Source organism: Scophthalmus maximus, chromosome 15 (genome assembly GCF_022379125.1).
Source record: "Scophthalmus maximus strain ysfricsl-2021 chromosome 15, ASM2237912v1, whole genome shotgun sequence".
In the NCBI taxonomy this organism is placed as follows: domain Eukaryota; kingdom Metazoa; phylum Chordata; class Actinopteri; order Pleuronectiformes; family Scophthalmidae; genus Scophthalmus; species Scophthalmus maximus.
The window spans coordinates 3,465,801-3,483,571 of NC_061529.1; the positions used below are offsets into that span (position 1 = coordinate 3,465,801).

At 41.8% G+C, this 17,771-nt stretch overlaps 2 protein-coding genes across 3 annotated transcripts; both read right to left on the reverse strand.

Annotated features, from left to right (window-relative positions):
• Positions 1-790: 790 nt before the first annotated feature.
• Positions 791-9,780, reverse strand: manba (mannosidase, beta A, lysosomal). The gene is made up of 17 exons (XM_035609644.2): positions 9,441-9,780; positions 9,076-9,170; positions 8,888-8,993; positions 8,630-8,803; positions 8,352-8,475; positions 7,593-7,762; positions 7,284-7,394; positions 6,516-6,667; positions 6,206-6,323; positions 5,143-5,229; positions 4,838-5,005; positions 4,461-4,679; positions 3,630-3,794; positions 3,275-3,419; positions 3,046-3,188; positions 2,109-2,369; positions 791-1,368 (listed from the first exon to the last, which is right to left on the reverse strand). Exons 1-17 carry the CDS (start codon positions 9,657-9,659, stop codon positions 1,144-1,146), a joined length of 2,682 nt encoding a protein of 893 aa, XP_035465537.2. The 5' UTR covers positions 9,660-9,780; the 3' UTR covers positions 791-1,143.
• Positions 9,781-10,937: 1,157 nt separating this feature from the next.
• LOC118285832 (ubiquitin-conjugating enzyme E2 D2) lies at positions 10,938-17,150 on the reverse strand. Of its 2 annotated transcripts, XM_035609707.2 has the most exons (8): positions 16,625-17,150; positions 15,214-15,277; positions 14,861-14,892; positions 14,692-14,769; positions 14,216-14,321; positions 13,892-13,985; positions 13,688-13,737; positions 10,938-12,067 (listed from the first exon to the last, which is right to left on the reverse strand). In XM_035609707.2, exons 1-7 carry the CDS (start codon positions 16,646-16,648, stop codon positions 13,689-13,691), a joined length of 447 nt encoding a protein of 148 aa, XP_035465600.1. In that variant the 5' UTR covers positions 16,649-17,150; the 3' UTR covers positions 10,938-12,067; position 13,688. The 2 variants fall into 2 exon arrangements, with proteins under 2 accessions (XP_035465600.1, XP_035465601.1); XM_035609708.2 differs by lacking the exon at positions 13,688-13,737 and having other exon boundaries at positions 16,625-17,139.
• Positions 17,151-17,771: the final 621 nt, after the last annotated feature.

The window sequence follows — 17,771 nt, forward strand, 5'->3', positions numbered from 1 at the left end:
CACACACACACACACACACACACACACACACACACACACACACACACACACACACACACACACACACACACACACACACACGTCCCCCGTCGCCACCCAGTGGCAGCAGCTGGTCAGTGCAGGATACAGATACAGTACAGTAGATCTGTTCTGTGTTTATAGATCATTCATTCAACTGTTGTTGTTTTTAATACTGTGAGGTCTTGACCCCGATATTTATTGTAAATGTATTGTAAATAGTGTAAATTTTTATTATTTTATATTATATATAATATTGTATATAATATATATAATATAATTATATATTATTAATTCTGTGTATATATGTTGACTGCTAAATGCACCTTAATAACACCAAAAAAATGTCCTTGTATGTAACCTTTTACTTACCTGGCAATAAAACTGATTCTGATTCTATGTAAAGTGCCTCAGGCCCATGAGTCAATCATAAGAAGAACAACAAACAAACTAACTTTGATGAGCCACTCGTTGATCAACTCATCCTTGGAACAAAGATATCAGTCAATCGATCTCTAACTCCGGCTGCTGCTACAGTTACAAGGTTTCTGATATTAAACGTCACAGTGACTAATTACATCCTTTAACGGTGAGCGGACCTTCTCTTTTCAAACCTCCTGTGATAATGTGTTGATCCCCCCCCCCGCGTCAAAAATGTTATTTTGCCATATATTTCTTTTTAACCTGATATCCAAGACAGTTTTGCAATTTAATTTCACAAAATGTATTATGCATTAATTTAAATCGCAAAAAATGAGGTCTGGAACCAGGCTGATATCGGCCAGATCGTCGTGTACACCTTTATTAAAAATGTATTGGTATTTGCACATTTGTCTGATGGTTTGAATGTGGATGAAAGCATCAAGTAAAGGTCGAACACGTCCCAGCGTTTCCCTGCTTCTTCGTCCTTTGTTTGGTATGAAAATAAGTTTGGAATATTGGCACCAAGTAACAGCTGGAGTCAAAACTCCAGCTTCAGTCGTAGTGCGTCTTTTTGAAGACGCGTCAAAATGGTCCTTCAGTAGCCGACGAGTAAACCGAGCCTGCGCTTGTTCACATTCGCAACGTCACCACTTTCCCCAATCCGTCGCCCTCCGCACTAACCTCGACGCGCCGCTCTCGGGGTCAGTACACGTCGGCTAAAGACGTGACAGTGAGGGATCTGGAGAGTTCCGCGGCGCCGGTGGGACGCCACGCAGTGAACGCGACCGTCGCGTTTCTGGAAACCATCAGGAAGCCGTTGGCGCTGAAGCGGCCGGCGACGTCTCCGGCGTCGAGCCAGACGAAGGGAGCCACGGAGGCCGAGCGGAGGGTGACGGTGAGGCCGGTCTCTGCCTCCTGCACCGTGGCCTGCAGGGAACACACACACACACGAACGCACGCACGCATGAAATGGGAATTCGAAATGGGAAAAATTACTCTTTTTTTCTGGTAAACCCTTTATTCTTAATTAACACGTCTCGTGTAACAACTCTTAGACTTTTAATTTTTCCCTGCTTCATTTTTGGCAAATTCACAAGTGACAACTGTCTCTTTATGTTATGTAAAGATCTTTGGAAACACTTATTATAATGAAACTTGGCTGAAGGCTGAATACCAGACATGTTTTAATTTTTTGTTTTAATTTTTTTTTTTTTTACAGTTTTTAATTTTTTTTTTTTTACCACTACATAAATTTAATAAATTAAATACCCTGCTTTTTAATTTTTTGGTCTTGATTTTCAAGGGAAATAATTCAATTACAAAAGTACAATTTATAAATATTTATATAACACTATAATAAAATAAAATAATTTTATTTGCACCCTAGTCTTTCTGTGAGGTTTTATAATCTCACCTATGCCACAAGTTATTTTCTGCTTTCATCTTTCAGTTTTTTTTATAAAAAATATGTGCAGAAGTGATGGCTGGCGACTTGTCCAGGGTGAACCCTGTCTCTTGCCCAATGTTAGCTGGGATTGGCTCCAGCCCCCCCCCCCCCCCCCCCCCCCCCCGTGACCCTTAAATGGATAAAGCGGTAGACGATGAATGAATGAATGTGCAGAAGTTTAAAAATTAAAATAAAGATCCTTTCCAAAAAGGTGACTCACTGTGATGTTTGGTCTCTGGAGGCCCTCGGCGTCTTTGAGTGAGCAGAGGAAGTGGTGGTTGACGGGACCCCGCCGCCCGCCGCTGTCGTCCTCCAGGTGGAAGGTGAGCAGGCAGGTGGTCCGGCTGCAGCGTCCACATCCCGCCAGCAGGGCGGCGACCGGCTGTTTCATAAGGGCCACGGCGCTTCCTCCGGGAACCGGCAGCGGGTCGGACCTCAGCGTGCACATGGGATCCAGACGGGTCCACGAGTACACGGTCACCTGATCCACAAAAGAACACAGATTAAAAATTAGATTAAACACTGGCCAGTTTAATTTGAACATTAGAAAAATAACGGAAACTGAGGTTTATATTTAGTTATAGTCATAGGTTTATTATATGAATTTAAAGTTTAGGTAATCTATATATCTTCAATGCCAAAAAAATGTAATGTGATGGAGATGAACGGACATGTTTTGTTAAATGAATGAGAAAAAGTGATTGAAAGAAACTTTGAAATTACCTGCAGATTAATAAATTGCACTGCATCTTTAAAGAAAACTATCACATATTAACATCTTGAATTCAAATAATGCGCCTTCTATTCTACTTTTATTTCAACAAAATGCAATAAAAACCTTTTCAAAACCAAAAGGTTTTAGGAAACTCTTATAAATGTATAAACGAATGAAACCAGAAACTCTTGATGATGCAAAATTCTTATGATTAATGAATTAAATACCTGCTTTTATGAAAATCTGCTGTTTTTTTAAATTATGGTTTTATTTTTTAGCTTTTGTTCTCTACAGACGTGAACTCTCAAAGAACTCGTTTAAAGTTCCCAGTCTCCTACTCCGGTAGAGTCTGAATGCATTTATTCAGAGTTGTTTAAACAAAAGCACTATCAGAAATTACCGTAATGTGAAGATACAGTTTTATTAATTATTAAAAACGTACCACAGCCCTGAGGTTGAGGTCGTGACTCAGGTCTGAGACGGCGTAGATGAACAGCGTGTCTGCGTCCTCGAACCCGACAGGAAGGACGGCGGCGAAGAAGTCCTGCGCAAAATAATGAAGCATTTTCCACTTCCCACCGAACTCTGCACACAGAAGCAAAAGAAAATAGGGAATCAGATATATGATTAACAATAACACAATGTACAATGCTCTGCGGCTGTTCACTCACCGATTGACGACCAGGAGGGCGCCTGCCAAATGTCGTTGAGCTGCCAATAGAGAGCGCCCATGATGTGACCTTTGCCCTCGACGACCTCGGTGCGACTTCGCCGATAAAACTCTGTCTGAGTCTTCACACACTGAGCCTGCATCACCTGGACGAGAAACACGATCATGACGACACCTGACGACCTACTTTAATTTTAAAAAAACATAATACCAAAGAAACCATGTCCAGGTTCCACATATCGTACTTAAAGCTACAGTGTGTAATATTTAGAGGAACTCATTAACAGAAATTTTGTATATTTTCCATAACTGTGTGTTCACGCATGTTTAAGTTGACGGTGCTTTGTGTGTTTCACCTGAGTGATGTAGAGAGAGTCTGTGAATCTCTTCAGAGGATCTGTGGAGTTGGGCAGGTGGAAGTGCAAAGCGGCCTGAAGGAACATCTGCCGGTTCCCGTCCTCGTGGTGCTGACGATGGGACGCGAAGACGCTGTCGTAGCTCCAGTCGCCTTCTGAGGAAACCTGAAACGTCACAAAGTCAGACGACAGGTGGAAACACCTTTCATAGCACCATGACAATTTCATAGCACCATGACAATAATAAAGAAATTTATCAATAGTGTAAGCAATAAAAAAATTAGTAGATGAATTTTTTAAAATTTGCTGCATTTGTATGCAGCAACCCACTCCGGGGGAAAAGGGGGGGGGGGTGACAACGTCAAATCTCTCATTTTAAACTTTTTTTAATGAACCTCTTTTTTTTTTTATTATTTCGCCAAAGTTAAAGTGACACTTATATTTGTAGAGGCCGTATCTTTATAGTTTTATCAGAGAGTCATTTTCTTTATTTCTTTCTGTTTTGGTATTTTCTGCTTAAGTATAGATTATTTTATTGTGATTTTTAGGTCACATTTTGTGGCATTAAGGTATTTCATGATGTTATAGACATTTATAATTTTCAAGGACAGTTGTAGTGGAAGTACAAGTAAAATTAAACTGATTCCTCGTAGAAAAACTTAACTGTGTTTTTATTCGTCTGTCCACTAGCACCAAAGACAGATATATTACATGTATGAAATTCTCCAGTGGATATTTCAGAGGACACCTCAGACTCTTGAGTATATTCTAGTGGTAAAAATCATGAAAATAAACAATTGAAAGTAGCTGCTGAGCGATTTATCCACTTACCGGCTTCAGAGTGGAGAAGGAAGGCCACGACTGGAAGCCGTATTCGGAGGCGAAGCGCGTTCGGGGGAACGTCCTCCAGTCCCAGCAGTCGGCCAGGTAGCTGTAGAAATGCGTGTCCCCGTAGTGAGGGTCGTAGGGGTCCGCCGCCACCCACCCCTCCCGCTGCGACTCGGCCCCGTTGGTCGGACTGGAGACGAGGAACGGGCGACTCTGGTCCTCCTGGAGGAGAGAAAGAGCAAATGATTGGACAGGAGGCGAACACATAACCTGCTTGGTGGAGGTAAGGGATGATTACACTTAAACTAATCAATAAAATGGAGCATTATAAAACTTATAAATGAATCCTGATTCATCTTCTTTTTAAACCGGTCACTCACTTCCTGCACAATCTTCCTTATGTTATTCACATACAGCGTCACATAGTCGTCGACGTACGTCGGCCTCTGGGAAGCCGGGATGTCGAACCAGTCCGAAGACAGAGCAGCCTCGTTTTCATTGTTCCCACTCCAGATTATCACAGACGGGTGAGACTTGAGGCGCCGAACCTGGAGGACGGAAACACAGACACAATTTACATTTACACATTTAATGTGATTACAAAGTTGCCTGAAACCAACTTTACAACACCAGAAGCTGCAAAAAACACATGTTGTGGTTGTTTTTTAATGGAAACGCCACTCGCCTGCTGGACGACCTCTTCTCGTACCGTCTGTACAAAGTCGTCATCGCTGGGATACATGGCACAGGCGAACATGAAGTCCTGCCAAATCTGAAGACATGTACAGTATTTAAACACTGATGAGCATCCGTCTGCTCTACGACATCAAAATCATACAGAAATATAATCATCTACACTAAAAGGTAATCAAGTCTCCAGTGAGGCCCGAGGGCGATCGCTAACCAAATCAAGACAATGGTTGATATTTCATTCTGTTGAAATATTCTGTCACACCTTTATATCAGAATCTGAATTTGCTATTTTTACAAAACGAAAAAGCGATTTATATTACATGAGTTATTTTATCTGTTCTACCGTATGATCGGATTATATTGAATTAAAAGAAATTACATAATAAAAGGCAGAAAAACGTGATTTTGTCAAAGATCTGCTACCAGCTTAAACGTGAAATAGCAAAGCTACAAAAAAAATTGAGAAACTGGGAACACAAAGATGTGTTTTTGAACATTTTTACCAATGATACTTAATCAGAAGACTTGCGCTGCTGGTGTTTAAGATTGTTAATGCGCCCTGGTTGTTCATGGACGTTCCTCTCAGTTCAATGAAATCAGTAATCTGTGATCTGAAATAAATATTGATCACATCATATGAGAGCGACGTTAAAGTCTATAGTGTGGTAGTGGGATGATCTGCTAAAAAGGTTGAAGAAACAAGCATTTAAATGTCCAAGTGCAGCAGCGTTTCTGTTGGCTGACTGACCTCAACTTTGACTAACCTAACGAATAAAAAAGGAAGCGTAAACTTGAATTTGACCGTTGAGCGATTATTCGTACACTGCAAATGTCACGTGAACAAACCGCACTGTTCAATCCACATGGTTTCCATTTCGTTTTAAGCTGCTGAAGGTTTCCAATTTTATAACTTGGGTCAAAAAACTAAATGTAGGGTTAAAGATTTCAGGGTTTACTTTTGTGAAACTATTACGGATAATACCTGTAGCGCAAATGTTAAGCAGTGTCACCGAGAAAGAGATGAGATGACATTGTAATTTCAGAATCGTAGGTACCATGATTCCCAGTTCATCGCAGATATTGTAGAAAAGGTCCTGCTCGTAAACGCCTCCTCCCCAGACCCTGAGGGTGTTCATGTTCGCATCGACTGCCGACTGCAGCAAGTTCCTCACGCTGCAGGACAAACAGACACAAGGCAGCTTCCGCAGTCAAGTATTCAGAAGTGGAAGCCAGAAAAACACAAATCTGCACGAGGACACAGAGGAGAGCAAAGAAGGAAAACGCGTGGAGCGGCTTCTCGTTTCGTGATCAACATTAACCCCACGCCGCAGGAGAAGGGGGAACACTTTTCAAAACTAAACTCACACAGCAGGGGAGATCTGGTCCTGGAAGGAGTGAGCAGGGATCCAGTTGGAGCCTTTGAGGAAAATCGGCTTCCCGTTGACGCGGAAATAAAAGCTCAGGCCTGGAGACCCAACTATCGGCTCCTGGACGAGTTCCACTGTGCGGAAAGACACCTGACGGAGAGAATTTCAATCAAAGACGTTAAACCCACTGGAGGGTACGGCGCTTATGAAACGTCACGGAAACCGAACATATGTTAAACTCCTCCGCTATAATAATACCTAATCGTTTTAATGACCTATGTATAAAGATGGAAGATGCATCTCCACTTCCGTCCACTTTGCTAAAATGAAGCCAAAACTCACGGGCGCCGCCATCTTGCGTTGGTCTCATCTGTCAATCATGACGTTTCAAGTCGTTTTTTATAGCATCGAAAAACTATTTAAAACCAAATTTACCGGGAAAATTCAAACTTGAATAACATAGATGTTATTTTACATGTACTTTTTCGTTCGGCCCACTAACATGGGAGGAGGTGGAGCTTTATGACCTATGCAGCAGACAGCCACCAGGGGGCGATGGAGATATTTTGGCTTCACTTTGGGGAGCTTGTCCATCTCCATATTCAGTTTGTGGTTTTGAACTACATCATCCACAAATCCTGCAACCTCTTTGAGGTTCATTTTGCATCAGTGCATCAAAACTAATTAAGGATTTAGGCTTAATGTCTAAATGTTAAACAGAAAGAGTAAAAAAAATAAGTGGTGTTGAAAGGCGGTGAACTCTGACCTTGGACTCTGCATTCAGGATTAAAAGTCCGCCCTGAAAACCTCTGACATTCAGCTGGTAGACGGGCTGGTCACCGTGTGTGTGGGGCCACCACAGCTTCACCTGGCTGCTCTGAGAGAAGAAGAAGACGTTCCTCAAAACTCTCTTTGTTTTAACACATGGAAGAGATTCAGGCACAGAGGTTAAACCTTCCTTTACACACCTGCGACAACATAGTTGTCATTTTTAAGATAAAAGAACATAACCAAACATTCCAGAGGAACCTCAAACGCAAAATGAAAAAAATCTTGATCAGACTGTATCGTGTACCCTGTTGATGTGTAAGACGAAGGTGTTCTTGGTCTTTCCGGAGACAAACCGGGTCTGGAGGGTTTGTTCCGAGTCCAACTCGGGTACGGAGAGACTCACTCGGCCCGTTGTCGTCTGAACCGCATCCACGAGAAGCTCGACCTGGACTCTCCACTGGGAGAGGCTGGAATCTGGAGACACAGATTATAAACCATTATATTTAGATGATAAAAGACTTTAAATTGTCCAACACGTGGTTGAGATAGACCACAAAAATTGAAAGATGCAATAGTTTTTTTTATTTAATCTGGAAAACAGACTTACTTATTTCAGATTTTGCAAATGGCAGGAAATGTATTATTTATTTTATATTAATTGTACACATTATTATAAAGTCTCATCCTCAGAAAGGAGGCGATGGTAAACCGTGACCAGAACAAGTTTACTAAGTATTTCCTGTTTTTTTTATTAATCTGCAGGCAGGAAGTAGTTAAAGTTTTAGGACTTTATGTTGCATTATTAACTTTATAGCATTGTTTGTTGTGTGGAAAACCAACCTTTTGCCTCCTGAAATCAGAGAATCCTATTTTAATATCTAGAAAAATCACAAAATCGTCTTTATCCATTGAGCTACTGCATCTTGCATGACTACTCTTATGCAACAGACTTTACTTCTTAATACTTTCTAATCAGATTAGAGCCGCTTCCCTTTGTTCATCTCAGCTTCTTCTTTACTTGATAAAAGGTTTTAAAAATTGCTGTGGGTGATGACGGACGTACCGTAGAGCGGGACGGAGGAAACCTGGAGGAGCTGCAGGACGTCGAACGCCTCCAGTCGAACTCCTTTCCACAGACCGACGGTCGGGAACGAGGGCCCCCAGTCCCAACCGAAAGAGCTCTGCTCCTGCAACACAGTCACCGATTTGATTTTTACATTTGCTGTGATATTAAACAGTGTGTGAGACCTTCGGAGGTTCCGTTTTCACCTCTGTCCTTTCACCTTTCTGAGGTCATCCTGACGTTTAGCATTAGAAAAACCTCATGTGCGATGCTCTTACCTTCCTGATGAAGTTGACGTGACACACTCCCCTCTGCACATCGGGAGGACATTCAGGTGGAACTCTGTAGGAGGAATGAGCTTCCCTCCGTTCAGCGGCGTAGAGAACTGGAGACAGTAAACGGACCCTCAACACATTCTCCCCGTCCCTCAGCAAGTGTCTGACCGAGAAGTCCTGTGCAGTGAAGACAAGCCCACATTTACAAAAAGACAAAAGCAAAGAAATGCTTCACTCGGTCAACTGCTCATTTCAACATACGTATCTACGAAACATGTTGTCCGTGTTGCCTACGGCGACGCCGTTGAGCCAAATGGAGGCGACAGTGTCGACGCCGTGGAAGGATAGGACGACCTTCTGTTTGCTCCTGTTCATGCAGACAAACACACACGTGAGTCAGGATCCGGATACAGACAAAAACTTTTTCAAAAGTATTATAAGACACTGACATCACTTGGGCAGACACGTCAAATGTGGTCGCGTACGTCCAGTTGTCAAGAGCGATCCACTGGTAAGACACATCGTTGAACCTGAAATACGGATCCTGGAAGAAAGTGGAGAGGACGTTTATACGATTTTCTATTTTCATTTCAATTTCATCTCTTAGTTTGAGGTTGAAAACTTTATTTAAACTTTTTTTGATATGGGTTTTTACACACACACACACACAGACACACACACACAATGGAAAGCAATTTGGGGGAAATTATTATGTTAGAACATTAAAGTTACTAGTTGTAGTAAAGACTTTTAAAAAGTTTTCGCAATCAATCGACACGTTCAGATTTGATCACACGTATCGATCCGTCCCCACCTGGATGAATCCCTGTCGCTGCAGAGCCGAGTGGACACATCCGGGCACCTCGGCGGGCAGCGACAGAGAACCGTTGGCGTTCGACAGACTCCATTTACCGTCCAGACTCTGAGCGGCTCGCGGCCCCGCCACCGAGCGACCACGACCGGACAGAAGTCCGTTGCACAGACACAAGAGCACACCGAGGGCCCGGACGGACACGCTCCCACGCCGCGTCATCGCCCGAGGGTTGCTGTAGTCATGGCGACAACACCAAAACACTCCCTCGGACGTGGAAATGTCCGAAGTTCTACCACCGTGTTGCGTTCAGGAGCGCTTCCTCGTTTCATCACGTGACCCGCCCCCAGTGGCAAGTCACGTGGTCAGAGTTCCACTGGCACGAGGGACGCATTTGGCGCGAAATTTGATTAATTAACAAAAAAAACAGTCCGACACATTTGGAGTTCAGCCAATCATAATTCATTGCATATTTAAATTTGAACTGTGATGTGCTTGAGTTTAGAAGTGATTTTAGATAAAAATACTAAAAATATTATATTCTTGTTTGCCACATACCACATCCACAGATGCAATTGTTCCATTTTTTTAAGAATGAACTCAGTTATTATTATTATGGACGTCACTGTAAAGCTATGAAGCCTGAGCCATTTATCATAAACATCCTTTGTGTCCTCACTGGACTTAATATCTCTGACTGGAGGTTGCACTTATTGTTGTCCTTCATTTTTTATCCCTGGATGTTGTATTTTGTGTGTGTGTTGTATTTGCCAAAGTTTTGAATAGAGTGTATTGAAAACATGAAAAAATAAATGAATTTTAGCTGCCATAAAGTAAAAGAAGAAAAATATTGGTCGTCATTACATGGCCTTACTGACGCTTTTGTCCAAAGCAACTTACAATAAGTGCATTCAACACAAAAGTTCAACAATCATGCGAGCACATGAAACTAAACTAAACAAAAATAAGCTAAATGGCTTCAAGGCTTCTTTTGTATTTCAATTTTTTTATTTGATTTAATGATCCATGGACTAAAGTGCAGTCTGAACAGGTGAGTTTTCAGTCCGACTGTGACAAAGTTTGTAGGGTTTTTGCAAACAGACGGGATTTAATGTATGTAATCGGTGTAAACATACAATTTAACTTCTTTATCTTCATAATCATTCATAAATGAAAAGGTCACAGTGAGACACTTGATGTATTTGAATGGAAAAACTGTGTATATGTGTAAAATCTATGTATGTCATCGCATTTTTAAATATTAAATAAATCCCATCAAACTTTCCCAAAGTCAAAATCCCCAATATCAATTTTCTGTCAATAAATCCAGATCACTCTACCCAAATATTTCCCTTCCCATAATTTAATAGGCAAACCAGATTTACTGAATCAGGCATGTTTGTCTAAACAAGACTGAAAATTTGATATAAAAAAAAAAACAAGACTGCTAACAATAGAACTCTTAATATTTTACTTTTAAATGAAAAACCCAAACTCACATTTTTTTTTATGGTTTAAGTAACTTTATTGAAGGGAAAACTAAAAAAAACAGAGCCGCAAGTTGATTATCAACCGTCGGCTTTGCATCAATATTTTAGGGCTACAAGAAGACAGTGTTCAAGAGGGCATAAAAACTAACTGCTCATCTACTGGCTTCTAAATAACGGAAAAAAGAAATAGAAATAGAAAGCCTTTGAGGGGAACCAAATTTTTTTTTTCTTCTTCCAACTGTTCAGCTTTACAAATCCACTTAATTTGCAGAAACATATCAGATATAATAGCCTACCTTTATTAACATGCATAAAATACAACATTGAAGTTCTTTATATTTTTGTTTCCTTAACAATGATATATATACTGCGGTGCTTCTCTGTACACACACTTTGATAGTGGAATAAGATACACTTCCTCTTTCCTCAGGTAATAAAAGATTCCTACACTAATGATCAGGAAACATACTGATGTCACACCAGTCCAGGAGCCACAGACCAGTTTCTCTCTTTCTTTTCAAAGGGAAATGGCATTTCCCATTTTTTTTTTTTTTTACCACTAATATCAATGCAGATTTGTTTTCTTCTTGCCAATTTGAAATTAAAAAATTTGGGGGTAAAGTATATATCGACCCCAACAGGTCGTGGGGCCGATACACTGCTCTGCATCATCAGGAGACCAGTTGCATCAGATTCTACTAAGTGTGTGCAGAGTGTAAAAATGACTTACCATCACCAATTCTGGGGTTGATAAAATTCTTACTGGTGCATGCTCAAGCTGAGTGTTCAAGAACCATGGTGATTGATTTATTTATTCTTTTATTTATTCTTTTTTAAAACTCCATACAAAATGGGAATTGAAACCTCACAGAAACTGGCATGTGTCCTATAGAGAGAAAACTATCTTCTTATGAGCACACAGGTGGGGGAGAAAGAAAGAAGAAGAAAAAAAAAAAAAGGAGCGGAGGGTAAAATGCTCTGATTAACAAAAAAATAAAAGAAAATAAAAAAGTGGAAAAAAAGAAAAACTGAATCCTGGAATTTTAAGTTTGAACCAGCGACAACATTTTCCTCCAGCTTTCCCAGCGATGCCATCACATTGCGTATTTGTTTGTCCATTCTTTCGCCATTTTGGTGTATCTGCAGAGAGAACAAACAAGAGACAATTACCTTCAAGAAATCTCACAATTGGATCATCTTTTTTTGCCATAAAACCTCCTGGTATATTTATAACTCGCCTTTTTGTCAGGAGTTATTTTACTACATGCAAATATTGGGGCAAGCAAAGTTAGCATCCCGACGAGTCGGCACATGTGCAAATACAATTGACACCGTCATACACAAGCTTCCAATCGATGACATTATTTCTTCTTCTTTTTTTTCACGTCAGACATCTTTACACACCAATACCTCTTCATGCTAGAGATAGTGGCAACATTTACATGCAAAGACAATTCATTTTCTAACCGGGTTATTTGAATTCAATATCAAACTACTCAACCAAGCACTAATTACACACATATCCAGATAACATAAAACCTTTTAAAGGTTAAATTAAGTGTCGTTTGTTTCAGCAACTCCTCATTCATGTTTACCAGAAGAAATCTTAAATAACAAAAAATTAATAAAGTAATAAATAAGAAAATTAGCATTTTCAGTTATTATGTTGATTCAGCTGCAAAGGTGTGTTGACTGGCAAAAATGAAAAAGCAGCTAATTCGACAATTGATCGATTCTTTACCACGCTGCGGTTTTATTTTTTGGTTGAGATTATGTTCATTATTCACAAGGTTTATACTGGGGAGACAAATGATCCATAGATAAGTAAAAAAAAAAACACTATAAAGCCGTTTCACTTGTTAAAACAAAGGAGGTCACGAGAGGCTTGTTAGCTGAGCTGCTGCTAACGTTAGCACAACTCGTTTTCTGGGTTCTCCGCTCGTTTTTTTTTAGGAACAGATTCCTTCAGTGTAAATTGTTGAGGTTTCTCAGTGTTTTTTTAAATGTCTGGCCAACGCTTATGAAAAAAAAAAATCCCAGCTCGCATTAATTCTCCTTCCCGTATGTCTGCGAGGCTTTTAGTTTTGGTCACGGCTCACGAATGCAGCTTGTTTTGGCAGCCAACCATTGGCGTGTCCTCTGATGCACCGCAAAATATTTGTCTTTAAACAACTACATCAACCTGCAATAATAACTGAAAATTAACAAGGTAACAAATTAACTGTGACGACCGCTGATCTCGGCATGTTGACTCGTCTCTCACACGTTATGTAACGTGATGTTAAATAGTCAGGAAACCTGACCGCAAGAAAGATGGTTTTTAATTTTTGTTGCAACACACTTTATAATTACTGATTCCATGCTGTATTCTTTACAGAAAGGATATTCATAATTTATTTACAACTGGGTTTTTTTAATAAGTTATTTATAAATGTCTGCTCTTGTGCTTCTGTGAAAGTTATCGCACATTAAAAAGACCTTGACAAATTGTTGCCCTCTACTCTATCTGTGAAAACTAACTCATTGGAGTATTTTTCCACTGTTACAAGACACTTGTGGTTATAACTGGATCTGAACCTCTCTGGCCTGCACACGTGATAAACTCGTCTTTGTTCACAGCAACCAACCAACCAGAAGATTAGTATAATCATAACAGGGATCCGAGCCTCTGGTTATGCCAGTCAGACCAGAGCATCAACTCACAACCAACCACTCCGACTGCACTACCCACGATGCAGCGGGGCCTCTCTCAGGCCTTACCCTAAAGCATGGCATACTTCGCCGTCCACTCCTGAGCTAGTTTATTGTACCTGACAGAGAGAAACTAGGTTACATATTAGTACACGCAGGTGATTCCCGAACAGGTGTGTCTTCATTTAACTATATCAAGTACGTGCGTCTTCCTGTTGGGAAACAATACAACCCACTTCCTTCTCACACGTGCGTAAACAAACACACACTTACTTCTGACTATCTGTTTTGTAGATTCGTGCGATCTCTGGCACTAGTGGGTCGTCGGGGTTGGGGTCACATAGGAGTGAGCAAATGGAGAGGAGAACTACAGGGAACAAAATACAGACATTAAAACAATTTGTTTTCAGCTGACAACATTTACATATTCAAATGCTTGTGTGCTGAATCAGGTACTGTCTTTTTAAAACTTTACTTTCAATCACATAATCAGTCTAAAGGAAATTATTCTGAATCTTATGTTGTTATCCACAAACTGATAGTTGATAAAAGGTCGCCGTGAAAGAGCTCCTGGGGTCCCTTCAGGGTTGTCCATACCTTTAGAAATAGTAAGTGCAGGAGACCACTGTGATCTGAGAATATCCAGACAGATACTGCCATTGCTGTTAATATTTGGGTGGTAAATTCTCGTTGTAAATGCAACCTGAAAAAGAAAAGAAAACAAAAAAACAACTGTGAGATACGGCTGAATGACACGCCCGCTCAACCAGGTGTGATTCAAATGCCTTCTGCTGCCCTTACTGCCATCTTCTGGAATGACAAGTATTAAATCATGAGGCAAACAAAATAATATTGTTGTTTTTAAAACTGCTTGACTCAAGTTTCATTTACAACACAGTTGTCACGAAGCAACATTTGCAAAAACTCCATCATTTATAACACTAGAGTAACTGTTTTAAAGTAAACATTGTTTGACCCCAGCACAAGGCCGTGTGTGTCTATCTCTATATATATATATATATATATATATATATCTGCGCCAATATTTTAATGGTATAACCACACTATCCTACCTTGGGGGGTTTGAAGGGGTAGTCTGTTGGAAAATGAATTGTCAGGAAGAAAACACCACCCTGATATGGACTTTCAGTCTGAAAAAGAAAGGAAAAGAAAACAAATTTCAACACCATGTTGATCTGAATAAGAAACAGTGACGTTTATGTAACACGGTTCTGTACTTACAGGTCCCATGATTGTGGCCTGCCAGTGAAACACTGCGGAGAACAGAAAGCAAAAGGTAAGGACGAGATAAAGGCCAGAGGCATGTGATCAGACAGGATCTATGCTCGTAATGTGTCGTTGCAGCTTCCTGGTGCAGTTTTATTTTATAGACACGATGCCTGTAAATCCATTTCACTCTAGCATTAAGCACTATAACTTTGTTTTTTTTGGATGGTGGTCAATTGGGACATCTTATAAGATGTCACTTTGCTCTGAAGGAATATCAAAGATGGTTGGCAATAATGTAAGACAACAATATTCAACTGATTAACCTTTTAGGAAAAGAACTTATTTGCTGCCTCCGGGCCACTTACTGTCATCTCCCACTGGGCCGGCTGAGCACTGTGCTGGGGGGTCACGAGCCAGATCATTCAGCTCCTGTAGAGAAAAGGGTTAGAAGGAAAAAACATTAGACCACTTTGTAATCATCTGAATCAAGACCAAGAACAACAACGACGAGGAGCAGGAGAGGATTCCTTAAACCGACGTGGAGGATTGACCCAACACATTTGGGTGTAAATGTCAACATGGAGGAGAGCGGAGGGAAAGGCGATGCCACATGACAGGTCGTGTGCTTCGCTTATGTCTCAACACCCCCACCCCTCCAGCTGGTGTTGTTATCTCCTGCCACTCTTCTCCCGAGTTCAACTTCTTGCAGCAACTCAAGAGTCGGTGAGGCCACCGGCTTCCTTATCGGTTCACAGCCAACAGCAAGATGAGACCTAAAGCGTGCGCGCACACACACACACCTCTGTTATTTTTAGGTCTACCGCTATTTTGGAGAGTGAGGTGGAAGCCACTGCCCCACCCTGGGCCCTTCTGACACTGACACACACAGTTTCACAAGGAACTTGTTCCTTCAGGAGATTCTAGTCAAGAGGTGAAGAGGTGTCGCCCCAATCTGCTGCTGCTGCCAACACACACACACACACACACACACACACACACACACACACACACACACACACACACACACACACACACACACACACACACACACACACACACACACACACACACACACACACACACACACACACACACACACACACACACACACACACACACACACACACCAAAACGGGTTACGAGTCCACATACCGAGCAAATGTCTCATGAACACACAGAGATCCAATTGGCTGATATGAGTCATGAGTGCTGGTGGACGCAGTTTCGTAAAGAGGGAAATAAGAAAATGAAAACGTCATCGATATGAGGCCTCTATTAAAATTAAAATAAAAAAAAACTGCTCCTAGTGCGGGTGTGTTCATGTAAAAGCGGCTGTAAAGTGTTGGGCAACTCGTGCGGCCTCCCTCTCCCTCTCCCTCGGTGTGTAGTCGATCCACATCGAGCGAACCGTCAAGTGAAACTGCTCATGTTGGCGAAGCAGACTGAACATACACACATTTACATATATATATATATAATAAACTTATAACAACAAATTCACTTTACTTGTAATAATAACGGTACACACACAACACTCGTAGACTTTCGCCGAAACAGGTTCCAGCGCCATGTTTCGCAGGGTAGCGGCTGAGGGCTAGCGCCGCTAGCTAGCTTGTGGGAGGCTAGCGCCGCTAGCTAGCTTGTGGGAGGCTAGCGCCGCTAGCTAGCTTGTGGGAGGCTAGCGCCACTAGCTAGCTTGTGTGAGGCTAGCGCCACTAGCTAGCTTGTGGGAGGCTAGCGCCGCTAGCTAGCGCATTTGAACGACGTTATCTTTACCTTGTGGATCCGTTTCAGAGCCATCCTTCTCCCGGCGTTCCTGCTTTCTCACTGCGGCTGGTGGCGTCGGGTTCCGACACACGCTGGCGATGGTGTCGGGCAGGAGGAGGGGGGGGGAGAGGAGGGAGACAACCTCGATGATGTGCCAGAAGATTCTTCGCCGCCGGACGCGGGGTCAACTCGACGGCCTTTCTTCTCGAGTTAGCCTGAGCGGAGCTAGCTGGCTAGCGCGGCGAGCTACAACTACGTATGCGCGTGAGTCGCCGTGACAAAGCTAGCGGGGCGCTGCGAGCCACAGAACGCGACGCCGGTCCCGCGACGATGATGATTATAATAAAACAAAACACGTCACTATATATTATTATTATTGTTGTTATAATTATTATCCGTGTGCCAGGTGAAGTAACCCGGCCGACAAAAGCTCCTGTTCCGCTTCTCTCTCCCCGTCCGTCCGTCCGTCCGTCGGTCGGTCGGTCGGTGACTCGTTAGCCAACTAGCGGCCGACTACATGAACGTGAAGCTTTATGGGTGGAGGCGGCGCAGCGGCTGCGGAGTGACGGGGCGGATGTGATGGCAGATTGGTTACAAGCCTGCAGGGGAAGAAAACACACGCATACACACGCACGCACGCGCGCACACACACACACACGCGCCTGGACATGTCAGCATTTCATTGTTAACGGCCCAGAATTAAAAGGTAGATGGGAAGGAGTATCTGTCACGTCACAGGAATACTATTTTGATGATTCTTCCCCTTTTTTGTCATAATGCACGGACTTTTTTGAAATATTGTATTTGGCATAATTTATATTTTTGTCGAAATTGTCTGCCACATTATGGATGGATGCGGGTGAGAGGATGTGGGTATGAATGTTTGTATTTTCTCATTCTACATATTTGCTCCAGATAAAGAAAAAATATTAATATTATATTCTTTTAACTTTCACTCACTTTCTAGTGAATCTTGGCTACTATAATCAGACGACGGCATCTATAACTGTAACTATTCTCCATGTGACTTTGGATTTGAATGTCGTCTGCCAATTTGTGTTCCTATTAAAAAAAAAATTATTAACTCATAACCAGGCTGGAATGCCAGTTGGCAAAAAGCATGACGATAAGGCCATCGTTGTCCAATAAATACTGG

What these genes read in the sequence shown, in the direction of transcription:
- LOC118285832 (XM_035609707.2), bottom strand. Translation starts at nt 16,648, where the DNA reads ATGGCTCTGAAACGGATCCACAAG. An exon ending in CGGCCCAGTGGGAGATGACA is followed by an intron (nt 14,893 to 15,213) that starts GTAAGTGGCCCG and finishes TGTTCTCCGCAG; the next exon opens with TGTTTCACTGGCAGGCCACA. An exon ending in TACAAAACAGATAGTCAGAA is followed by an intron (nt 13,738 to 13,891) that starts GTAAGTGTGTGT and finishes TCTCTCTGTCAG; the next exon opens with GTACAATAAACTAGCTCAGG.
- manba (XM_035609644.2), bottom strand. Translation starts at nt 9,659, where the DNA reads ATGACGCGGCGTGGGAGCGTGTCCGTCCGGGCCCTCGGTGTGCTCTTG. An exon ending in ACGTCAACTTCATCAGGAAG is followed by an intron (nt 8,476 to 8,629) that starts GTAAGAGCATCG and finishes ACTGTGTTGCAG; the next exon opens with GAGCAGAGCTCTTTCGGTTG. An exon ending in TTCCTCCGTCCCGCTCTACG is followed by an intron (nt 7,763 to 8,351) that starts GTACGTCCGTCA and finishes CTGTGTCTCCAG; the next exon opens with ATTCCAGCCTCTCCCAGTGG.